Genomic DNA, 26,348 nt, shown 5'->3' with positions numbered 1-26,348 from the left:
AATAAAATTAGAAACACTCCATGACCTCAATTAATTAATTACTTAATATTTATTATCAGTACTAGACAAATTAATTTTAAATTGGACAGTAAATAGGCTTATCAGTTAATTATCACTCACAAATGTATGAATTGTTGATTAACCATTGTTCCAATATTTGTCATTGTTCAATTGGAGGTAATATTTTTAACTCGGTCATTACACTGAGTATTTCCTGATTATGAAACAGTTTACTTTCTTCTTATCTGCTGTCAGAATCTACAGACAATGGATAAGGATTGTTCCTGACCATTTATAAAAGCAGGAGCATGGGCCACGTTCTTCACATCTGGTCACAGAAGTATCCGACACGAGTGCTTCTACTGAATTAGGGAAGATGATGAAGTGGCTGCTCCTTGCGTTTGTCTGCATTCAACTCTCTGAATGTCTTATCAGGTAAGAGCTATGTTTAGAATACATTCATCCTTTCTTCTGAAATATACCTATTACTGGATGCACTTTGTGCTGGATGGAAGATCAAACTTCAATGTTGCACACACTCAGGAGGAACTCAGCAGGTCAGTCAGCATCTATGGAGAGGAATAAGCAAGCTATGTTTAGTCCTCAGTTGAATTTATTGCTGTATACACTAGGTGAACTGAAAAACTTAACCTGTAGCAGCACCTTCTCAGTCTGCAATCACAAGAAAAACTTAAATTACAGACACAAGCAAACCTGCAGATGCTGGAGATCCAAAACTACACACACAAAATGCTGGAGGAACTCGGCAGGTTATTCAGCATCAACAGATAAGAGCAAACAGGCAACGTTTTAGGCTGAGACCTTTCTTCAGGACTGAGAGGGAAGGGGAGGAAGCCCATGCCTGAATAAAGAAGTGAGGGGAGGGGAAGGAGGCCAGTTGAAAGGTGACAGGTGAAGCCAGGTGAGTGGGGAAGGTCAAGGATTGGAGAAGAAGGAATCTGATAGGAGAGGAGGGTACACCATAGGGGAAGGGGAAGGAGAAGGAGACTCAGTGGGAAGTGATTAATAAATCATACATAATTGACAATTATACATAATTTTAAAAGAAAGCGCATAGAACATAGAACAGCACACCTTTGGCCCATAATGTTATATCAACTTTTTAACCTACCCCATGATCAATCTAACGTATAGCCTTCCATTTCGCTTTTACCCATTTGTGTACCTAACAGCCTCCTACACATCCCTGTTGTACTGCCCTCATGCACTTACCACTCTGTGTAAAGAGAACCTATCTCCGACAAAACCCTTGAACTTACCTCCAAAAATCATCTTGAAAGGTTGTCCTCTTGTATTAGTCTTTGCTGCCCTTAAAAAAAGGCATTGGCTGCTCTATGCCTCTTCCAGCACGATAGCATAGGGGTTAGCGCATCAGCAAGCGATCAACAATGGGAGTTCAATTCCCACCACTGATTTAAGGAGCCTGGACGTTCTCCCCCTGAACGTTCTCCAGGGGTTCCATTTTCCCCCACATTCCAAAGTCACATGGTCGTAGGCATGCTATGTTAGTGCCAGAAGCATGACAACTCTTGCAGGCTCCCCAGCACAATCCTAGAGTCATAGAAAAATACAGCACAGAAACAGGCCATGCTGAGCCATTTAAACTGCCTACTCCCATTAACCTGCACCAGGACCATAGCCCTCCCTACCCCTCCCCTCCACATACCTATTCAAGCTTCTCCTAAATGTTGAAATCAAGCCTGCGCTGGCAGCTCATTCCACACTCTCATCACCCTCTGAGTGCAGAAGTTTCTCTTCGTGTTCTCCTTAAACTTCTCACCTTTCACCTCTAACCCATGACCTCTAGTTGTAGTCCCACCCAACCTCAGTGGAAAAGGCCTGCTCGCATTTACCCTCTGTTTGCCCCTCATAATTTTGTATCCTTACTGACTTGATTGGATAGAAACAAGGCATTTCACTGTATGTTTCGAGGTACTGCACACATGTGATCAATAAAGCTGATCTTTCTTACACCTTTGGTCTCTAATTTCGTGGTTGGTCTTGCAGTGATAATTGGTTTGTTGCTGTCACGTGTACCAAGGTAGAGCGAAAAGCTTTTGTTTTTGTGCTATCCAGATAGATCACAGGGGGAGTACGAAGGGAAAAGAGTATGCAGAATCAAGTGTTGCAGAGAAAATCCAGCGCAGGCAGACAATAAAATACCACTGTGAGGTAGATTGCCAATAGATAAAGGAGAGGAAAAATCGGACATCTTTCCTCCTGTGCAGTTTGTCCTGTGCATAGACTTGAAATATAAGCATGCTTATTGTGGCTTTGTTCGGGTTTTAGAATTCCCACCAATAAATTGTGTGGCAAATTAGCTCCTACAATGTCCGAACTTTTAAACCGCCTGAGCTCCTTTATAGTCACAAAACACAAGAAAGTCTTCAGATACTGAAAATCTGAAGCAACACACACAGGATGCAGGAGGAGCTTCAGAACACAGAGGAAGAAGCAGTCAGTTGAATGTGAGTACCTGTGGGTCCTCAGGGGTTCTGAATCGAGAAGCTCGAAAGCGGATCTGGAAGCCGTACGGGACAAGATGGTGGTGAAGACATTTCCAGGAAGGGTACATGGCTGTAGTAGTGGGTCTGGGTGAGCACAAGGTCGAAGAGTCAGAGAGTAGCAGAGCTCACAGAGGGAGGGAGCAGTGAGAGAGAGTATCACTGACTCCCATCAAAGGGAAGATTTAAACTTCTTCAGGATAGGCATCCCTTGAAGGGACTTCTTGAGTTTCTTCAGCAGTTTGTGTGTCTTGATTTAGAGGTCCTTAAGATCAGGGGTTCCCAACCTGGGGTCCAAAGATCCCTCAGTTAATGTTAGGAGTCCATGGCACAACAATGGTTGGGAACCCCTGGTTTAGAGGCAGAAGAAGGAAATGGTTTTGGTATTGTCTTTTTTGTTATCACATGTACTGAGATACAGCGAATTGCTTGTCCTGCACATAGCTAATGCAGATCAAAGCGTTGCACAGTGGATTGAGGTAGAACAAGGTAAAGCAATAATGGTGCAGAGCAAAGTGTAGCAGTTACAAGAAAGTGCAGTGCAGGTAGACAATAAGGTGAAAGATCATAACAAGGTCGATTGTGAGGCCACAGGTCTGTCTTATCATACCAGGAAACCATTTAATAGTCTTACAACAGTGGGATAGAAGCTGTCCTTGAGCCTGGTGCTTTCAGATTTTTTAAAATCTTTTGCCCAACAGGAGGGGGCTGGAGGGGGAATGTCCAGAGTGGAGGAGTCTTTGATTATGCTGGCTGTGCTTTACTGAGGCACCGTGAAGTACAGAAGCGAAATAAATTCCATGTGATGCAGTTCTAATTCTGTGTCTATTGTACCCCTCTACATTAATAGTATATTTATGACATTTGTAATGTGAATAGATTTCGATATGGGGCAGGGAAAACTGCTGATTTATTATTGCTTTACCAAATCCCAGAGAGCAGTCCCATGATGAACATTGTGACCCTGAAAATCAGGCGATAATGAAGTTTTCAAAGGAATATAATTGAACTTGTTGCAATGCAGAACAGATTAAAGTTGAATTCATGGAAGGTAGAAAACATCTCTCTCGCACGCAGCCTGCAGTCACTTTAATCCAACAGAAGTGATATTCAAATTGTCAGAACCTCGATAATCTCTCATTCAATTCTGAGATAGCCTCGCTCATATCGACACACAGCAATCCGTGCCTCAGTACATACTGCAGTAATTAGTATAAAAGAAAATTTCATTGACATCTGCACAAATATTTGTGCGTACAGGTGCAATAAAAAACTTCCTTGCAGCAGCATCACAAGCACCGAGCATCAGGTAAGCAGCAGTCATGGGATAAACATAAATTAAACGATTAGACAGGATTAAAGATTAGTTTTATTTGTCACGTGTACATCTAAAACACGGATATGTACAGCGAGGGTTGCGCTGTGCAATTCTCGAGCATCACTGCACTTCTGATGCCAGTCTAGCACACCCACAACTCACTAACCCTAACTTGTGCACGCATGCAATTGTGTCTTTGGACTGTGGGCGGAAAGTTCAAAGCAAAATTACATACACAGGATGTACATACTTTGAAAATTCAAAGTACATACATGTCACTACATACAACCCAGAGATTCCTCTCCCTGTGGATATCCTTAGCAAATCTATAGAACAGTAACTGTAAACAGAATCAATGAACAACAAACAGTGCAAATGCAAATATAAATAAAAAACAATAAATAGCGAGCATGAAATAGCAAGGTAAAGAAATAACAAGATAAATCAGGAGGAAACCCACACAGTTATTGGGAAGAATCTACAATCTCCTTACAGGCAGCTGTAGGAATCAAACCCCAATCTAACAACTAACACTGAAGAGATGCACTAACCACTATGCTACATAAATTATATACAATATTTATAAGGAAGCACGGTCAGAAAAGAAGAAATCCAGTTTTAATGTTAGGCGGTCAAAGTAGTCATGGTGTTTCTGAACTGTAATGATTAGGGCTGTGTTAGTGGTCTTAAGAATTGAATAGTTGAAGGTAAGTAACTGTTCTTCAACCTGGTGGTGTGGGACTTCAGGCTTCTGAGTCCCCCCCATTTATGTAGCTTGTGTGCAAGATACCAAGTTGTTTAAGACAATTATCTGAATATATTTACAACATAGAACAAAGAACAGTACAGAACAATACAGACCCTTTGGCCAACAATGTTCTCCCAACCTCTTAACCTACTCTAAGATCAATCTAACCCTTCCCTCCTACATGGCACTCCATTTTTCTATCATCCATACTCCAGTCTAAAAACTTCTTAAATGCCCCTAATGTATCTGCCTCTACCATGCGTCCACCACTCCCTGTGTAATATACCTACCTCTGACATCCATCTATCCTTTCCTCCAATCATCTAAAAGCATGGGAAACAAATTCTCTGGCAGTCCACTCAATCTATGCCTCTTATCATCTTATTCACTTCTATCAAGTCTCCTCTTGTCACACCAGAGAGAAAAGCTCTATCTCCTGCAAGATATCCTCCCAAGATATGCTCCCTAATCGAGGCATCATCCTCTGCACCCTCTAGAAGGAAATGTTTTCTGACCTCCTAGCAAAATTTGTGATCTGTCTCCTTGCTTATTGTTGCAGAATAAAAATTCACAAGGGTAAATCCGTTCGTGACATTCTGACTGAGCGTGGATTACTTGAAGACTTTCTGAAAAAGCATCCATACGATCTCTCGACGAAGTATGGGAGATCAGCCCAGCAAGGTTCATTTGTTGCAGATGAGCCCCTAATCAACTATCTCGATGTAGGTATCGTCTAATTCTTTGGAAGAACATTTGAATAGATGTCATATTGTTTTGTGCTGTTTGGTTCTTTAAAAGCATGAGTTATTCAGGCGGGTGGCAGTGTTAACAAGGCAGCGTTTATTGCCCCTTCCAAAATGCCCTTGAGTAGAGAGCATCCTAACAAGCTGCATCAGTGCATGCAATGGTCAGCGCACTGCTGCAGACATGGGTAACCAAAACTGCCCATTGCTTCAGCCTACCCGCCAGCAGGGACATACATAGATACAGAAAGACGCCGGGAAAGAGCCAGCAACCCTCCCTGCTCACGAACTGTTTGTCCCACTTCCATCAGGGAGGAGGCTGCGTAATGTCCATGGCAGGACCACCAGACTCAAAAGCAGTTAAACTCCCCAAGCAGAAAGGCTGATCAACACCTCCACCCACTAACCCACCTCTTCACTCCCTGATCTACCACTACTTCTTGTCAAAGTCACCCTATGTACAGACGTTCTTGTCCCCAGTGTCACTTTATGCATGCACAATCAATCCATTTTATAAGCTACCTTACATACTTAAATTTATTTGTTTTTTTTATCTTACTGTCATTTTTTTTTTGCAGCATCAGATCTGTAGTAACATTATTTCATTCTCCTTTACACTGGGAATGAATCTTGAATCTTCAATAGGTAATATTGAGATTGCTTCTTAAAATTTATTTATTGAGATACAGTGTGGAAGAGGCTCTTCCAGCCTATCAAGCCTCACCGCCCAACAACCCCCTACATAACCCAAGCCTAATCACAGGACAACTTACAATGACCAACTGGCATGTCTTTGGACTGTGGGAGGACACCAACGCGGTCACAGGGAGAATGTGCAAACTCCGTAGAAACCGCGGTGTTGAATTGAACCTAGGTCACTGGTACTGTAAGGCGTTGCGCAAAAGCCATTTTGCTACCGTCCTTTGTGAAACAAGACAGTCCTTCAGATGAAAGAACTTTCACCTTCCACTTATGTGGTAGTTCCAAGTTTTAGCTCCAGAATCTACTTGCCAGAACATGGCAAGTAGGGGGAGTGATGCTTTTGCAGCTTCTTTCATGAAGGGTGGAGGGGGGGGAGCATTTTGGGGCTTTAATGTTTATGATTCATTCTATGGGGTCTCTTGTTTTGTGGATGTCTGTGAAGAGTACAAATTTCAGGTTGTATACTGTATACATTTTCTGATATTAAAGATACCCAAATCTAAATCGAAAAAGAAAGATGTTAGAAATTTTCTTTTAGGGATATAAAACAGTAATAGGCCCTTCCAGTCCAATGAGCCCATGCACCCAATTATGCCCATGTGACCAATTAACCTACATCCTTGGACTGTGGGAGGAAATTGGAGCATCAGAAGGAAACCCATGTGGCCATAGGGAGAACGTACGAACTCTTTACAGGCAGTGGTGGGAATTGAACACAGGTCACCTGAACTCAGGGACTTGAGAAACTGAGTTACAGAGAAAGGTTGAATAGGTTAGGACTCTATTCCCTGGAGTGTAGAAGAATGAGGGGAGATTTGATAGAGGTGTATAAAATTATGATGCGTATAGATAGAGTGAATGCAAGCAGGCTTTTTCCACTGAGGCTGGGGGAGAAGAAAAACCAGAGGACATGGGTTAAGGGTGAAGAGGGAAAAGTTTAAAGGGAACATTGGGGGGGCTTCTTCACACAGAGAGTGGTGGGAGTGTGGAATGAGCTGCCAGATGAAGTGGTAAATGCAGACCCACTTTTAACATTTAAGAAAAACTTGGACAGGTACATGGATGAGAGGGGTATGGAGGGATATGGTCCAGGTGCATGTTATGGGTTAAGGCAGAAAAACTGGTTCGGCACAGCCAAGGAGGGCCAAAACTTTAGCCAGAGGGTGGTGAATTTGTGGAATTTGGTGCCAGAGGCAGCTGTCGAGGCCAAGACATTGGGTGTCGGTAAAGCGGAGGTTGATAGGTTCTTGATTAATAAGGGTGTCAAAGGATAAAGGGACAATGGGCCTGAGAGGGAAAATATATCAGCCATGATGGAATGGCGAAGCAGTTTCAATGGACTGAGTGGCCTAATTCTCCTCCTATGGTCTAATGGTAAGTTCTCTCTGATTGTATGAAGGTGACACCAGTCCGCAGTTGTCTGAGGAAGCAGACATATTTCTAACCGTATGCCTTTTGTTGAACCCTCTGACAGCTGTGCTACTATGGAACAATCAGCATTGGCAATCCACCACAGAGTTTCACCGTCATCTTCGACACTGGCTCATCCAACCTCTGGGTCCCCTCAGATTACTGCTCCAGTCAAGCCTGCAGTAAGTAGATTCTGATATGGGCGTTTATACATTATATACTTTGAGGCACAGAACAGCACTGGGGAGAAAACTGAACATCTGACCAATTAACTGACTAACCTCTGAGCCTGTGGAATGTAGGAGCAAGCCCGACAAAACCAAAGGGGTTGTGTGGAGAACATGCAAACTCCCTACAGCCTGTGGCAGACTGAACCTGGGCCACTGGCTTCACTCCCGCTCACCGCAACACGACTGAGTCAGCCAACATGTTAAACAGGGAGCTTGTCTGTGATTTGGGAATACATCCCATTCTGCCTTGTGATCGAATTACGTCACCCTCCCGTCCACAGCGTGGCATATTAAATACACTCTCAGTGGCCACTTTATCAGGTTCACCTGTACGCCTGCTCATTAAAACAAAGTCTTACTCAGCCAATCATGTGGCAGCAACTCATTGCATAAAAGCATGCAGACATGGTCAAAAGGTTCAGTTGTTGTTCAGACCAAACATCAGAATGGAGAAGGAATGAGATCTACTTCATTAATCATTACCATTATTAACATACCATTATTCACCATATACAAACCTGAGATTTGTTTTTCTTGCGGGCATACTCAGCAAATCTACAGAATAGTAACTATAACAGGATCAATTAAAGATCAACCGGAAGACAATAAATTGTGCATATGCAAATATAAGTAATGAGAACATGAAATAACAAGGTAAAGAGTCCTTAAAGTGAGATAATTGGCTGTGGGAACATCTCAATGAATGGGCAAGTGAGTGTAGTTATCCCCTTTTGTTCAAGAGCCTGATGGTTGAGGGGTAGTAATTGTTCTTGAATCTGGTGATGAGAGTCCTGAGGCTCTTGTACCTTCTTCCTGATGGCAGCAGTGAGAACAAAGCATGGCCTGGGTGTTGGTGATGGATGCTTCTTTGCTACTTCGGTGTTTCAAGCAGATGTGTTCAAAGGTTGGAAAGGATTTACTTGTGATGGGCTCGGCCGAATCCACTAGGATTTTCTGTCCGAGGGCGTTGGTGCTTCCATTCCAGGTGGTGATGCAGCCTGTCAATCCACTCTCCACCACATATCTACAGAAGTTTGTCAGAGTTTGACAGATTGGACAATAACCTCGGCTATGATTTTGACTTGCTCTTTTCAGGTAATCATGCTAGGTTTAATCCATCTGCATCCTCAACCTTCCAAATGTCAAACAAGTACGTTTCCATCCAGTATGGGACCGGTAGTATGACTGGAGTCCTCGGATATGATACCGTCCGGGTAAGTCCAACCCCAAACCAACCCATCTCCCAAAATGTGCAGCTTAGAGTGGTTCCATGTCCCAGCCAAGGCGCGAGCTAGACTCTGCACAGTATAACCCAGCCATTATTCACCAGCCTGCAGATAAAGGGCCAATAGAGTTAGAGTCAGGTTTATTGTCACTGGCATGTAAATCTTGTTGTTTTGCTAAATAGTGCTAAAGATGAATATCAAGGTAATATTGATGGGTCGATGGATTGTTCAGAAATCCAGTTCCTAAAGTGCTGAGTGTGGGTTTTCTGGCTCCCTGACTGTAGTAATGAGAAGAGGCCGTGTCCCGGATGGTGAGAGTCCTTCTTAAGGCACGGCCTTTTGAAGATGTCCACGATGGTGGGAAGGCTGGCTGAGTTTACAAACCTCTGCAGATATTTCTGATCTATGCATCGGCCTCTTCATACCAGATTACACCTTAACCATTTACACCAGCCCTGCGTTAATCCCGTTATCACTTTGTTTTTCATTAACAAGAAACACCCTCCCACCCCACGATTTGACCACTCACCTACACATTAGGGTCAATGTAGAGCTCACAACCAACCCACCATCCAACACACCTTTGGGATGTAGGAGAAAGCCAGGGCACCTGGGGACATTAAAGAAAAACTTGCAAACTCCACAGAGACAACACTGGACCTGAGGATTGAACCCATTCACTAGGATTATGAGGCAAGAAGTCTGCAAGGTCTACTGTATCACCCTGAAGAGTTGACCCTTTGCTTGGGATTCCAGTTCATTTCTTCATAAGACATAGGAGCAGAATTAGTCCTGTCAGTGGCTTTAACCAATGAGATCCTCAAATAACAGATTGGATTTCATTAGCTTATGAGATGTGCTGTTATGAGATATGACAATTTTCTGGAGAGGGTCCTGATACCTAACAGTATGGCCAGTGGGCAATTGCCAGAGATTAGTACCAAGCAAGGGCAAATGAAGAAGGTGGATCACCTTGGAGCAAATCTTCTTGCCTCAGATTTATTATCACTAGCCTCTATGATGTGAAATTTGTTGTTTTGTGGTGTTCTGAAACCTCCCTCTTGGAATATTGTGTTCAGTTCTGGTCATCTCATTAGAGGAAGGATGTAGAAACTTCAGAGAAGGGTGAAGAGGACATTTTCCAGGACGCTGCCTGGACTAGATAGTATGTCTTATGAGGATAGGTTGAGCAAGCTGGGGCTTTTCACTTTGGGGTGAATCAGGATGAGGTGATCTGCTAGAGGTGTACAAGATGATAAGAGGCACAGATAGAGTGGACAGACAGAGACTTTTTCCCAGGGTGGAAGTGGCTAATATGAGGGGGTCATAATTTTAAGATGATTGGAGGAAAGTGTGAGGTGGGTGGGGGGGGGGAAATGTCAGAGGTAAATTTATTTCACACGGAGAGTGGTGGGTCTGTGGAATGTCCTGCCAGGAATGGTGGTAGAGGCAGATCGAGGAAGGGCATTTAAGAGGCACGTGGATGAAAGAAAATTGGAGGGCCATGTGGAAGGGAAGGATTAGATTGAGCAGGTTAAAAGGCTGGCATAACTTGGTGGGCTGAAGGGCCAATATTGTGCTATGTCCTTATCAATCTAACCAGCAAGCGATACTTAAACTATTTCCCTTTCTCCATTAGGTCTCCTCCATTGACATCACTCACCAGGAGTTTGGTCTAAGTATGAGTGAACCTGGCAGCTTCCTCTACTATGCCAAATTTGATGGGATTTTGGGCTTAGCCTATCCAAACATCGCCTCATCTGGAGCCACAACAGTCTTTGACAACATGATGGCCGAACATCTGGTGGAGAAACCCATGTTTGCCTTTTATTTGACCAGGTGATGCAAGTTCCACACTTTAAAGACTAAAAGAGTAAAAGTTAGTTTTATTTGTCACACGTACATAAAAACATTGAAACATTCAGTGAAATGAGTCAATGACCTACACAATCCGAGGATGTGCTGGGGGGGCAGCCGGCAAGTATCGTCAAGTTTCCAGCAGCAACGTAGTGTGCCCACAACTCTCTAACACTAACCTGTATGTCCTTGGAATGTGGGAGGAAACCAGAGCACCCGGAGGAAACCCAAACAGTCACAGGGAGAATGTACAAACTCCTTACAGACAGCAGCAGGAATTGAACCCCAATCTTACAGCTGGTGATGTAACGTGTTACGCTAATTGCTGCTGCACTGCCGTAGCGCCCATATTTATGGTGAAGTAAGAAGCCGTACAGCGCACTGCAGATGTGCTCCGGGGGAGAAAAGAAATCCGGTGTAACCCCACTATCAACCCCCCCCGCCCAAACCAAGTTGATTTTAAAAGTGCTGGAAGCTCTACATCGACCATCTTTGCATGTCAAGAGAAAGAACTGTGCTGGTGGTTGACACAAAAAACATATTTAACTGCATGCTTTGATGTTTCATAGCACCTGAAACAAAATTAAACTAATCTCTTTTAAAAATATACTCTAGGAATGCATAAATAACAATATAAGCATTATTGACAATACCAATAATTTAGTATCAACTCATTGTTACTCATGGGATTGTGCAATGTAAAGCAATAACCATTGTCTTTCAGAGCTTAGGGACATCATGAAAGCTGTCACGGTATTATGGTTCTTGCTTCTTTCAATGCATAACCACATCCCTCTTCTCTACTGTTATTACATGATCAATATCCCTTTGGCACCAAATCTATCTGCTTGAAGCAAGAACGGTCCTGGGAGTGCACAACATTATTTTGATATCCCAGGAAAATGGGTTACATCAAGCAGTGAGACCCACCTGGTGGAGAATTCAGTCCCGATGTAGGGTCTCGACCCCAAACAGTTCCTTCACTCCCACAAATACTGCTCGACCTGCTGAATTCCTCCGGCAAGTTGTTCATTTCTCCCGGTTCCAGCATCCGCAGTTAAGACCAAAAGATGCAAGGCAGAGGAGTAGGGATAGGCTATTTGGCCCATTGAGTCTGCTCTGCCATTCCATCATGGCTGATTTTTTATCCCTGTCAACCTCAGTCTCTTGGCTCCTCTCTGTAACCTCTGGTGCTCTTACTAGTCAAGAACCTATCAAACTCCAAGTTAGATATACCCAATGCCTTGGCTTCCACAACAGTCTGTGGTAATGAATTCTACAGATTCACCACTGAATAAATTCCTCCTCATCTTTATTCTAAAGAGACATCTTTCTATTCTCATACTGTGACCTCTGGTCCTAGATTCCTCCACTATGGGAAAAATTCTATCTCTCTAGCTCTTTCAATATTGTACAGCTTTCAATGAGATTTCCCCTTCCCCCTCCCCCCAAGTCTTTTAAACTCCAGTGAATACAGGCCCAGAGCCTTCAAATGATCCTCATATCTTAACCCTTTCATTCCTGGTTTCATACTTGTGAATCTCCTCTGGACCCTCTCCAATGCCAGTACATCCTTTCTTAGATAAGGGGCCCAAAACTGCTCACGATACTCCGTGCGGTCTGACCAATGCCTTTTGAAGCCTTCCGCAAATTCTCTCGTGCCTCCTGTAGCTATCACTGCCTGAGTCTTTAGCAACGCTCCTCCAATGGGCCAAAACGAAACTCGAGCCACAGAAAAACACAGCACAAAAGAAAGCTGTTCACCCCGTTTTGTCTGAGTGCCAACTGTCTGACACCACTCTCAACCGTCCCACTGTCCTGCTTTCTATCATTCTGTAATTGTTTTTTTTTGGTATATGATGTATGCGATTCCTCTTTGTGAAACTAACATTGATTCTACTTTGTTTAGTGCTTTATACATCATAATATGAAAAAAACTAGCCATGATTAGATGGCAGTGGGCTATTTATTTATTGAGATACACCCTTCCAGCCCTCCAAGCCATGCTGCCCAGCAATCCCCCAATTTAACCCTAGCCTAGTCACAGAACTATTTACAATGATCAATTAACCTACCAACCAGTACATCTTTGGACTATGGGAGGAAACCAGAGCACTCTGAGGTCACAGGGAGAATGTATAAGCTCCTTACAGGCCGCGGTGGGAATTGAACCTGGGTCGCTGGTACCGTAAAGTGTTGTGCTAACCAATACTGTGCCGCCCCACTTTTAAAAGGTGTGGACTTACTTTTTCCCGTTGTTTACCAGTCCATGTTAACTGTGTGCAACAAAAAAGAGCTGACAATTTGTTAAGGACCCACGTTTGGCAAAGAAGTCCACAGGATATTATTTTACACAGACTAGGACGGGGCGATGTTCCTTTTTGAGAGTGTGTACCCAAATTGGTGTTAAGCTAAACCATTCTCTTAAATGCCATGGCAATTTTGAGTAGTGATTATCTGTATTTAATTCATTAGTAGCAATAATTATGGACTTTTAAAGAAAAATAATGAGTTCTTTTACCGAGCAGCTTAGAAAAATAGAGGGCTATGGGTAAGCCTAGGTAGTTCTAAGGTAAGGACATGTTTGGCACAGCTTTGTGGGCCGAAGGGCCTGTATTGTGCTGTAGGTTTTTTATGTTTCTGCTGCTTATTTTTGTGTGTCCACTGTTTTACTATTAATAAAAGTATTACAGAGATAGATTGAAATAAATGCATTTTAGAACACTTGCTCAAAAATTATTAATATTAATCTTTTAGAAACAACAATTGAAAAAAACTCATTTCTCAACAGTGTTGTTATGGTAACTATTTATGATCCAAATACTGATGCGTACACCAAGTCTGTGAGAATTTCAAAACATATTATTCAATGTTACTTTGTCTTACAACTATCTAACTGATACCAAGCCTTCATGAGACGTTTCTTGTAAAAACAGCTCATTGCTCAAGAGCTGTAAAAAATCATTTGCCTCTTCCTTTGACAGTAAAGATAATTGTCATGTGTCATTTTACTTTGAGTGGAGTTTAAAGAATTGAGGGGCGGCATTGCAGGTTGCATGCCAACAGAAGTTTTTCATGTGCCATCATGGGTGCGTGTGCCACAGGTTCACCACCCCGACCCACGATGTGACTGTATGTCTCAACTTTCACAGGAACCATTTATACTCATTTCCAGCCTTTGATTTACAGACAAAATGGTGCTGAAGGGAGTGAAGTTGTCTTTGGCGGAGTTGACCCCAACCACTACACTGGAGAAATTCAATGGGTTCCCGTCACGAGAGAAGGATACTGGCAAATCCAGGTGGAAAGGTATGGAAGTGCCCACTAAATCATCTTCCGGGGGGAAAAACCAGTAACAAAAGTATATTTGTGAATAATCCATACCAAAAAATACAAACGTCGTAGATTAACCCTGTTTCCTTCAGAGTTATTTAACATGGCAGTAGTTATAAACAGAATAGGTTTAGGCTGGAAAGTTTATAGGTTGGAGTAAATCAATGGACAGTATAATGTACCAGGAATTACAGGAGAATAGGATAGTCTACTCCATCCAGGTTTGAGTTTACTCTGATGGACTTCTACCCCACACCTCTTTGAAGCCATCTACATTTTCCACACCTCAGTTGAAACAGAAATCAATCAGCATAGGTAAAAATCATTCAAAGTACCAATCAAGAGAGGCAGCTCCCTTTGAAAGAAGCCATCCCCACTTTTATTTAAGTTTTGGGCTTTGCTTCAATGGAGCAACTGTAGCTTCCTAATGGTTGGAAGGGAGGGGGCAAAAATGAAAGATAAATAAATGGGAGATCAGAATCAGGTTTATTATCATTGACATATATCATGAAAATTGTTGTTTTGCAGCAGTGCAAAACATAAAAATTCACTGTGAGGGACAACAAGAAATGAATAATTTAGTGCGAAAAGAGAACAAAGTTATGAGGTAGTGTACATGGGCTTATTGTCCATTCATAAATCCGATGGCTGAGGGGAAGAAGCTGCTCCTAAAATATTGAATGCCTTCAGGCTCCTGTACCTCCTCTCTGATGGTAGCAATGAGAAGAGAGCACTTCCTGGATGGTGCGAACCCTTCATGTTGAATTCCACCCTCTTGAGCGTCACCTTTGGCAATGAGTCAGAAAGCTGAGGGTCATTATCCGACTGATCACATTTGACATTACAGGAGCAAGGATACTCAGCTGAACTCTACGATACCGCGGGCCAAGAAACTCTGTTGCTGAGGACAAGCTCAATACACATTCGGCCATAAGGGGGTGGCGGACGGACAGAGGATTACGCAGGAATTCGGATGATGGCTTTGTAGCCAAGTCTGCAGACAATACAAAGATAGTTGCTGCTGAGCAAGCAGAGTTCCTGGATGGATTAGGAATAACCGAAGAAGTGGCAGATGGAATACAGTGTAGGGAAGTGTTTAATAGAAGGAATAAAGGTGTAGACAATTTTCTAAACAGAAATCAGAGGTCAAAGCGACTGGGGAATCCTTGTGCAGGATTCCCTAAAGGCTAACTTGGAGGTTGGTGTGGTGGTAGGAAAGTCAAATACGACATCAGCATTCATTTCCAGAGGAAAAGACCGTAAATGCAAGGATGTGATACTGAGATTTTATAAGGCAGTGGTCAGGCTGTGCTTGGAGTATTGTGAGAAGTTTTGGGCCCCTCATGTAAGAGAGGGTATGCTGGCATTGGTGAGCGTTCAGAGGAAGTTTATGAGAATGATTCCAGGAACGAAAGGGCTAACATACAAGGGGAACCTCATTGAAACCTTCAAATACTGACAGGCCTAGATAGAGTGGATGAGGAGAGGATGCTTCCAATGATGGGAAAGGGTAGGACCAGGGGCACAGATTCAGATTAGAAGAACATCCCTTTCAAACGCCAATGAGGAGGAATTTTTTTAACCAGAAGTTTTTGAATCTGTGGAATGCGTTACCACAGCTGGTTGTGGCGGCCAAGTCATTGGGTGTATTTAAAACAAGGGTTGATAGTCTCTTGATTAGTAAGGGCGCCAGAGGTTTGGGAAGAAGGCAGAAAATTGGTATAATAAATCAGCCATGACCGAATCGGCAGAGCAACATCATAGGCTGAATGCCCAAATTGTCTTTCTCATAGCAAGCTCAGAGCTTACCCCGTCTACTGATGGTTGACCAGTCATTTAAAGAGACATGATCCAAAAGAGTTCATTGGTAAATTTAGTGAAAGTATTGTGATAGAACAAAATTTGGAATCTGTATGGATATATGAATCAGGCATTCATCTCGAGAAACAGTTCTCCACTTTTATGAAGCGTTTCTGGTTCGGAGAGCACATTACTTGAACATCTACATGTTTATCTCCTCATCAGTGTGAAGATCAATGGACAGGTTGTGGCTTGCAGCAGCGGCTGCCAAGCTATCGTAGACACCGGTACCTCTTTGATCGTCGGCCCTACCAACGGCATCAACACTATTCAACGTCTTATTGGAGCAAGTCAACAATATGGTTCCATGGTAAATCTGCTTCCAATCATTTTATTGGATGGAAATGTTTTCATTGTAATTCTTAAATGACACGGGCATTGTGGCAGTAATATGGAACACTGAATGCAGAACACAGTAAATCAGTAAATTGGTTTATTTTTGTCACGTGTACTGCGGTTGAGTGAAAAACTTCTCCTGCATACTCTTCATACAGATCAATTCATTCCAGAGTGAATATAGATAGCACAAGGGGAATAACAGAATGCAGAAAGGAAGTGCTACAATTACAGAGAAAGTGTAGTGCAGACAGACACCAGGACAAGGTAGATTGTGAGGTCAAGACTCCATCTCATCACACATGGAGCAGTACAGCATAAGAACAGAACATTCAGTCCACAAATTCTGTGAAAAATTCAATAGACTCTTCCGACTGCACTTGATCTATTTCCTTCCATTCCCTACATATTTATGTGTCTAGCTATAAGCCTCTTGCTGCTCCACTACCATCCCTGACACTGCATTCCAGACACCTACAACCTCTATGTAAAATAAACTTGCACCATTCCTTTCCCCTTTCCCCTCTGCCACCACACCTCCCCTTTCCCCTTTCCCTTTTGTCACTGCACCTCTCCTTTATTTTTCCAGGCTTAAAGCTATGCCCTCTCATATTTAACATTTCTATCCTGTGAAAATGATTCTGACTGTCTACTCTATCTATACCCCATAACTTTATAAATTTCTATCAGGTCTCGCTCAGCTCCAGAGAGAGACAACTTAAGTTTGTCCAACCTCTCCTTATAGCACCTGCCCTGTCATCCAGGCAGCATCCTGGCAAACTGCATACGAACCCCCTCCAGAGCCTCCACGTCCTTCCTACAATAGGGTGATCTGAACTGCCCACAATACTCCAAGTACAACCTAACCAAAGTTCTATACAACTGAACATGGCTTCAACCCTCTGTTGATGAAGGCAAGCATACCATGTGCCTCTTTCAAAGCCCTATCGACTTATGTGGAAGGTCCCTCTGCACATCAATGCTAGTAAGGGTCCTGCCACCATCAGAGTCAAAATCAGGTTTATTATCACTGAACAGATGCCGTGAAATCTGTTGAATTTGTTAAATACATAAACATTACAAAAAAGTACAAAGTATATTTTTTAAATAGATAGACGGATAGTGCAAAAACGAGATCGAACTTGTGGGGGAGCACTCATGGATTCATGAACCGTTCACAAATCTGATGACGCAGGGGAACTGTTCCTAAAACGTTGATTGTGTATCTTCAGAATCAGAATCAATTTTCTTATCATTGACACGGTTTGTAAAATGTATTGTTCTGTGGCAGTAGTGCAGAGCAATACATAAAAATTACTGTATGTTACAAAAGAAATATAAAAGAAACAGAAGGAATAAAAAAGAGAGCAAAAGAGGCTCCAGTAGCTCCTACCCAATGATAGCAAGGAGAAGAGGACACATCCCAGCATGTGAGAGTCCATCATGATTGATGCTGCCTTCTTGAGGCTTTGCCTTTTAAAGAAGTCCTCACCAGTGGGGAGACTCGTGCCCATGATGGAGCTGACTGAGGTTGCAGTCCTCTGCAGCTTTTTCCCGATCCTATGCTGTGACCCGTCGATACTAGACGCTGGTACAACCAGTCAGAGTGCTCTCCGTGCTTGAGCCATTGGTGACATGCCATGTCTCCTCAGACTCACAACAAAATATACTCACTGTACACTTTACCTTTCCAATCAAACAGAATCCTATTATATTAAGGTCCTTATATTAATAAAAAAAAAGTTTAGATTGAAACTAAACACAATGTGTGAAGTGAAAATGTAGTTGTAAGCATTCTCTGCCAATTGTTAACTGATGCTGGTTTTGTTTTTCAGGCTATGGTGGATTGCCGTAATCTGCCCAATATGCCCTACGTGACCTTCACCATCAATGGAATTGACTACCCACTTCCTCCTACTGCCTATGTGCTCCAGGTATGCTCCAAGCAAGAGTAATGACTTGTTGGCTTTTAGGAAGAGTCTTGCTTGGTTACGGCTGTCACGATCAATCTGCGGGAGGAACTCAGTGGGTCCAGCAGCATTTGCAGGAGGGGAGGAATTGTTGTGGCTCTAGATTCCTGAACCTGCATGTGCCAGCGTAGTTGTGGCTGATATCCTTGATGCAGGATGTTTTCACCCTATAAACCTCTCTCATTTGGAAGTTACAAGTATTGCTGTAAGCACAAGACGCTTAATACATCCATAACCAAAATGAAAGCCTCTCTGAAAAGCCTAACTGGCATTTGCAATTGTTGAGATGGTTTAGGACTGAGCTTCAGAGAGAGATTGGTCAGTCTAGGAGTTTGTTTCTTTGAAACCAGGAGACTGAGAGATGATTTTATAGTGGTGTACAAATCGTGACAGGCTTAGACAGAGTGAATGAATTCATTCTTTTACACAGGTTTGGGAAATCAAGAACTAGAGGCCATAGGTTTAAGGTGAGGGGGAAAGATAGGAACATAAGGGACCAAGTTTTCACATGAGGGTGGTATGTACAGTCTGTGGAATGATCTACTGGAGGAAGTGACTGAAGCAGGTGCAATCACAGCTTTTAAAAGACAGTTAGGTGAGAATATCAATATGAAAGGTTTAGAATCAGGGATTACCAACCTTTTTTATGCCATGGACCCCTACCATTCGAAGGGGTTCATGGACCCCAGGTTGAGAACCCTGACTTAGAAGGTTAAGGGCCAAAGGAGGCCAAATGGGACTAGCTTGGATGGGACATCTTGGTTGACCAATTAGGTCAAAAGGTCAGTGTCCATGATGCACAATTTTTTGAGCCCCTGACTCAATGAATAATTATAATTTTGTCAAGACTTGGGGAACCATTCAGTGCATTGAGTCGATCTCTCCAGTCCCATTCCCCCTTGGCCTATTCTCTCTTATGTGGCCACTGATTGAGGAGTGCAAGATAATAAGAGGCATAGATTGGTAGACCATAAGACCATAAAATATAGGAGCAGAATTAGCCCATTTCATCATAGCTGATTAAATTTTCCTCTCAGTCCCAATCTCCTACCTTCTCCCTGTATCCCTTCATGCCCTGACCCATCAAGAATCTGTCAACCTCTGCCTTAAATATATATATATATAGACTTGGCCTCCACAGTTGGCTGTGGCAGAGAATTCCACAGATTCGACACTCTTTGGCTAAAAAAAAATCCTCCTTATCTCCACTCTAAAAGGATGCCCCTCTATTCTGAGGCTGTGCCCTCTGGTCTTAGACTCTCCCACCATAGGAAACATCCTCTCCACAGCCACTCTATCAAGGTCTTTCACCATTAGATAGGTTTAAATTGGGTCACCCCTCATTCTTCTGAAGTCCAGAGCCATCAAACACTCGTCATATGACAAACCATTCAATCCTTGAATCATTCTTATGGACCCTCTTTGAACCCTCTCCAGCATCAGTATATCCTTTCTAAGATAAGGGGTGCAAAACTGCTCACAATACTCCAAGTGATGCTTCACCAGTGCTTTATAAAAGTCTCAACGTCACATCTTTGCTTTTATATCCTCGTCTTCTTGAAGTGCTAACATTGTGTTTGAGATGGATGTGCCTTTCTGAGGCATTTCTCCTGATGCTGGAGAGGCCAGTGCCCATGGTGGAACTGACCCAGTCCACAAACTTCTGCAGCTTACTTTGATCTTGTACAGTGTTCCCCAAACACCCTGCCCCCATACCAGACAGTGATGCAGCCAGTTAGAATGCCCTCTGTAGAAATTTGTAGAAATTTGTGAGCATCTTTGGTAGGTAGGGGAGGGAAGATGAAATCAAAAGCTGGGAGGAGCTTGATTCATCCTTTGAAACAGACACAAAGTGCTGGAGGAACTCAGCAGGTCAGGCAACATCCCAGGAGAAGAGTGAACAGTTGACATTTCATGCCAAGACCCTTCATCAAGATGATAGGTCTCGACCCAGACACTAAATGTTAGTCCTGATGAAGGGTCTCAGCTGGAAACATCAACAGTTAGTCCTGATGAAGGGTCTCGACTCAAAACGTCGACTGTTTAGGCTGCCTGGCCTTTTGAGTTCCTCCAGCATTTTGTGTGTGTTGCTCTGGATTTCAGGCATCTGCCGATTTTCTTGTGTTTATGATTAATTCTTTATTTCTTTTCTTGCAGAACAACTACAATGGACAGGAATCTTGTACAAGTGGGTTTAACAGTATGTCTCTTTCAAATGAAATGGAACTCTGGATTTTGGGAGACGTCTTCATTGGAGAATACTATTCCATCTTTGACCGAGGAACCAACAGAGTGGGCTTAGCCAAGGCTGCTTAAGGCTTCCCTTTTGCCAGTGTTGCTTCCTTTACCCCTCTGCAGCATTCCGCATCCTTCCCCAATAAAGTGGCCAATGATTGAAGTGATTATCAATAATTTGCACAGAGTTAATGTATCTGTTCTTAACTAAGTTATCCATCTGGCTTCTTGACAGTGAATGAGCTTTGTTGAACATTATCCCAAAGGATTAATGTAGAATATTTGCAAATAAATATTGAAGTATCATAAAGACTTTCGTCTGTGTCATTGCATTTTAGGTATTGAATTTGGATATTAAAACATTGCTATTTCTCTACGCACCAGAATCTAATCAATGTTTCACTGGAGTGACTGTCCATCAAACAGCGTTGCATTTACACCACTGCTCACCTGACTTCAACTATCACCTTTCTGCTTGTATACCTACCACCCCCCCCCCCACCATTTTCTTAATCTGGCTTCTTCCCCCTTCCTTTCCAGTTTAGATGAAGGGACTCAGCCCGAAACGTCAACTGCTTACTCATTTCCATAGATGCTGCCTGACCTGCTGAGTTCCACAAGCATTTTGTGTGTGTTACGAAATTAGAATTGTAACTTTTGTCAATTTGGTGTTTGAGTCTCTGGTGAGGAAGGCAAATGCAATGTTAGCATTCATTTCAAGAGGACTAGAATAGTAATACAAGGATATAATTTTGAGGCTTTATAAAGCACTGTTGAGGCCTTACTTGGAGTATTGTAAGCAGTCTTGGGCCCCTTTCATAGAAAGGTTGTGCTGAAACTGGAAAGGGTTCAAAGGAATGGAACTGGGTTCAAGGGAATGGAGAAAGGCCTTGGATAGAGTGGATGAGGAGAGGACGTTTCCTATGGTGGGAGAGTCCAAGACTAGAGGACACAGCCTCAGGATAGAGGGGTGTCCTTTTGGAATGGAAATGAGGAGGAATTTCTTTTTGTCAGAGGGTGGTGAATCTGTGGAATTCTTTGCCACAGGCAGCTGTGGAGACCAAGTCTGTATGTATATTTAAGGCAGACGTTGATATATTCTTGATTGGTCAGGGCATGTAGGGAAACGGGGAGAAGGAGGAGATCGGGGGTGAGGGGAAAACTGGATCAGCCATGTTGAAATGGCGGAGTAGACTCAATGGGCCCTAATTCTGTTCCTATGTCATATGGTCTTATGGTCTTACATGCTGATTCATCATCACCTTTGATTCAGTAAACAACAGGTGGCATCATCAGCAAACCTGAATATGGCATTGGAGCTGTGCTTAGCCTTACAGTCTTATAACCATATAACAATTACAGCAAGGAAACAGGCCATCTTGGCCCTTCTAGTCCATGCCAAACACTTACTCTCACCTAATCCCACCTACCTGCACTCAGCCCATAACCTTCCATTCCTTTCCTGTCCACATACCTATCCAATATTTTTTTAAATGACGAAATCAAACCTGCCTCTACCACTTCTACTGGAAGCTCATTCCACACAGCTACCACTCTCTGAGTAAAGAAGTTCCCCCTCGTGTTACCCCTAAACTTTTGTCCCCTAACTCTCAACTCATGTCCTCTTGTTTGAATCTCCCCTGCTCTCAATGGAAAAAGCCTATCCACGTTAACTCTATCTATCCCCCTCATCATTTTAACTACCTCTATCAAGTCCCCCCTCAACCTTCTATGCTCCAAAGAATAAAGACAGAACTTGTTCAATCTTTCCCTGTAACTTAGGTGCTGAAACCCAGGTAACATTCCAGCAAATCTCCTCTGTACTCTCTCTAACTTGTTGACATCATGAGTATATAGCAACTTTTTTTTATTTAGAAATTCAGCATGTTAACCGGCCCATCTGTCCCAACAAACCTGTGCTGCCCTATTACAGCTGTGCGACCAATTAACCTACTTAGCCTGTACGTCCTGGGACTGTGGGAGGAAACCGGAGCACCTGGAGGAAACCCACACGGTCACGGGGAGAACAAACAAACTCCTTACAGGCAGTGGTGGGAAATGAACCCGGATCATAGATGCTGCCATAGCATTACTCTAATCTCTACGGTAAATACATAATTACATAAGAAAAGCAAAAATTAGACATAAATTGTACAAAATTATACTTGAAAGAAAACAATTAAAACAAAGAAAAGTACATTGGAGTCCAAAGTAGTCATAGATTTGCTAAATTGTAGTGATTATGATTGTGATGGCTGGTTCAAGAACCGAATGGCTGAAGAGAAGTTGCTGTTCTTGGACACAAAGTACACTGCAGATGCTGTGGTCAAAGCAACTCATACAACAAGCTGGAGGAACTCAGCAGGTCAGGCAGCATCCATGGAAATGAACGGTCAACGTTTCGGGCCGAGACCCTTCGTTAGGACTCGGCCTGAAACGTTGACTGTTCATTTCCATGGATGCTGCCCAGCCTGCTGAGTTCCTCCAGCTCGTACGTGTTGCTGTTCTTGAACCTGTTTTGTAGAACATCAGGCTTCTGTATCTCCTGCCCAATAGTAACCAGTGCTCCCACAATCTTTTTTATCAGCTGCATGAAACAATCATTAGCGAAACACAGCCTGAAAACTGCATGGCACATTATATAACAGTAAATTCTAGCTGCTTGGCAACGAAGGCTATGTGCGCGGGAGCATTTCAGTTATTGTGCTGCTACACATCCGCGCAGCTTAGAGAGAACAGTGATAGTAGCTGTGAGAAGATGGAAAGACCCTGGCTGGTGGGGATCTTTGATGATGGATGTTGTTTCCTTGAGGCAGCGCCTCCTGTAGGTACTACCGATAGTAGGAAGGGATATGCCCGTGATGTATTGGGCCAATACTCTGTAGTATCCAGGACGTCTTCAAGAAGCGATTCCTCAAAAAAAAATGGCATTCATCATTAAGGACCTCCATCGTCCAGGTCTTGCCTTATTCTCATTGTTACCATCAGGAAGGAGGTACAGGAGTTTGAAGGCACAAACTCAACGAAAGTTTGAAGTTAATAACTCATCTCCTTCTACCTTAGGCCATTCTTATTAATCACCCCTGATGAGTTATTAACTTCAAACTTTCTGCATAATCACTCAAAGAGTTGAACTGCACGTGCATGTAATGAGAGCTGTATAACTCATCTCCTTCTACCTTAGGCCACGAACTTATCAATTGCCCCTGCTGTGGACACTTTCTGGAGAGAGGTGTTGAGATCTTTCCATCCAATGGGTCTCTTGATAATTCCAATAATACAGCATAGAGCTTTGGTTTGGGGTCTAGTTAGGTAATTTTTTTTATTATTAAACCTTTCTGGAATTTTCTTGACTTCTGTGTCTATCCACCTTAATGTCAGAGTTAGTAAGAAATACACTCAGAGGCCACCTTCATAGATATCCCATACCTGATAAAGTGGTCACTGAGTGTATGTTCATGGTGTTCTACTCTTTAGCCCATTCACTTCAAGGTTCAACATGTTTGTATATTTCACATCATTCTCTGAAAACTCTAGAGACTGCTGTGCATGAAAGTTAAGGGGGATACTCAAACCGCCCCATCTGGCACCAGCTATTGTTTCATGGTCAAAATCACTTAGATCACATTACTTCCCCATTCTGATATTTGGATTGAACAACCATTGAACCTCTTCACCACATCTGCATGCTTTTACGCATTGAGTTGCTGCCATGTGAATGGCTGAATAGATATTTGCGTTAATGAGCAGGTGTACAGGTGTGCCTAATAAAGTGGCCCAGCAGACAACAGAGGGAAAATGTTCAAATTCTGGAGGAATGAATTGGACATCCACGTTCTTTTGTATCCAGAGACCAGAGAATATATAGATTGGGAGATGCCCTTCAAAGTTCTCCACTGCTCATCAGCTACCCAACATTCACAATTCCCCAAATTGCCTTAATGTCCAGATCAGAGTGACAATCACAACTGACTATCCACAGTAGCAGTGAGCTGTTGACACATCACAGGGCCCAGCCTCCCCTCTGGACTCTGCCTATAGTTCTTCATGCCTCGGTAAAGGAGCCAGCACGATCGAAGACCCCCACCCATTCCAGATATTATCTCCTCTCCCTCTCCCCTCACACCTTTAGACTCGAGAATTAACCTCTTCTACAATAAGATGGGCTCTTAGCCTCACAATCTACCTGTTATGGTCCTGTAATTCATTGTTTGCCTCCTCTGCACTTCCTCTGGAGCTTTTTTGCTTTATTCTGCATTGTTGTTTTACATTGTTCCAGCTCAATGCTCTCACAGAATCATAGTAACGTACAACACAGAAACAGATCCATCCACCCATCTAGTCCATGCTGACCATTTAAACAGCCTATCCCCATCAACTTGCACCGGAACCATTGCCCTCCGTACCACTATGATCCACGTACCCATCCAAACTTCTCTTACATGTTGAAATTGGGCTCACATGTACCACTTGCATTGGCAGCTCATTTCACACTCTCACGGCCCTCTGAGTGAATAAGTTTCCCCTCATGTTCCTCTTATAGTTTTCACCTTTCACCCTTAACCTATGACCTTTGGTTGTAGTTCCACCCACCGTCAGTAGAAAAGGCCTGCTTGCATTTACCCTATCTATACCCCTCATAATTTTGTAGACCTCTATCAAATATCCTCTCAATCTTCTATGTTCTAAGGAATAAAGTCTTAATCTAATCAATCTTTCTTTATAACTCAGGACCTCCAGACGCAGAAACATTTTTGTAAAGTTTCTCTGTACTCTTTCAACCTTATTTACACCTCTCCTGTGGGTAGTTGACCAAAACTGCACAAAATACTCCTAATTAGGCGCACCAACATAATATAACTTCAACATAACATCCCATTATCTGTACTTAATACTTTGATTTATGAAAACCAATGTGTCAAAAGCTTTCTTTATGATCCTATCTACTTGTGATGCTACTTTGAATGAATTAAGGACCTTTTTCCTCGATCACTTTGTTCCACTACACTCCTCAGTGCCCGACCGTTCACTGTGTAAGACCTACCCTGCTTGGTCCTACCAAAGTGTAACTCCACACACTTGTCTGCATTAACTTCTACCCGGCACTTCTCAGCCCATTTTTCCAGCTGACGTAGATCCCCACTGCAAGCTCCGATAGTCTTTGACAATGTCCACTACAAACCCCACTTCCCCCCACCAATCTTGGTGTCATCTGCAAGTTTAACCACATTATCATCCAGATCGTTCATTCAGATGACAAATAACAACGGACCCAGCACTGATCCTTGAGGCACTCCACCAATCAGACAGCCAACATTTACTCCCTCTCTCTGGCTTCTCCCACAAATCCAAATTACCACCTCATCTTGAACGCTGAGCGACTGAAGTTTCTTGACCAACCTCCCAAGCGGAACCTTGTCAAATGCCTTTCTAAGGTCCATGTTGACAACATCCATTACCTTACGTTCTTCAACTTCCCTGGTAACTTCCTCTAGAAACTCTATAAGTTTGATAAGACATGGCCTACCATGCACAAAGCCACGCTGCCTATCCTTAATTAATCCCTGTCTATCCAAATAGTCGTATATCTGGTCTCTTAGAATACCTTCCAATAACTTTCCCTCTTCTGATGTCAGGCTCACTGGCCTATAATTTCTTGCTTTATTTTTATTACAGTTGGCACTGCAAAAATATTACTCTATCAGCTCACTGTCCCAATGAATGTTGCCTATGACAACAATAAACTTGAATTTGAACTTATCCTTGATTTCTAACTTCTTCTTGGAGATACTGTCTCAGACAATGCAACCTGTACATGACAGGATCATTTACCTGAGTTTAACCCAGGCTTACCA

The 26,348-nt window shown here is 42.9% G+C and overlaps 1 protein-coding gene across 1 annotated transcript; it reads left to right on the top strand.

The window, feature by feature from the left end:
• Positions 1-379: 379 nt before the first annotated feature.
• LOC132381009 (pepsin A-like) lies at positions 380-20,574 on the top strand. The gene is made up of 9 exons (XM_059950086.1): positions 380-435; positions 5,151-5,313; positions 7,511-7,628; positions 8,772-8,890; positions 10,542-10,741; positions 13,949-14,068; positions 16,118-16,262; positions 18,124-18,222; positions 20,416-20,574. The coding sequence occupies exons 1-9, from the start codon at positions 380-382 to the stop codon at positions 20,572-20,574; spliced, it is 1,179 nt and encodes a 392-aa protein (XP_059806069.1).
• Positions 20,575-26,348: the final 5,774 nt, after the last annotated feature.

The sequence above is a fragment of the Hypanus sabinus genome, chromosome 25 (genome assembly GCF_030144855.1).
Source record: "Hypanus sabinus isolate sHypSab1 chromosome 25, sHypSab1.hap1, whole genome shotgun sequence".
Classification (NCBI taxonomy): domain Eukaryota; kingdom Metazoa; phylum Chordata; class Chondrichthyes; order Myliobatiformes; family Dasyatidae; genus Hypanus; species Hypanus sabinus.
This window is presented reverse-complemented; position numbering and strand designations above follow the sequence as displayed.

Coding starts and splice junctions, on each gene's coding strand:
- LOC132381009 (XM_059950086.1), top strand. CDS start 380: ATGAAGTGGCTGCTCCTTGCGTTTGTCTGCATTCAACTCTCTGAATGT. Junction 8,891..10,541: donor TCGGATATGATACCGTCCGG/GTAAGTCCAACC, acceptor TTTCTCCATTAG/GTCTCCTCCATTGACATCAC. Junction 10,742..13,948: donor TTTGCCTTTTATTTGACCAG/GTGATGCAAGTT, acceptor TTTGATTTACAG/ACAAAATGGTGCTGAAGGGA.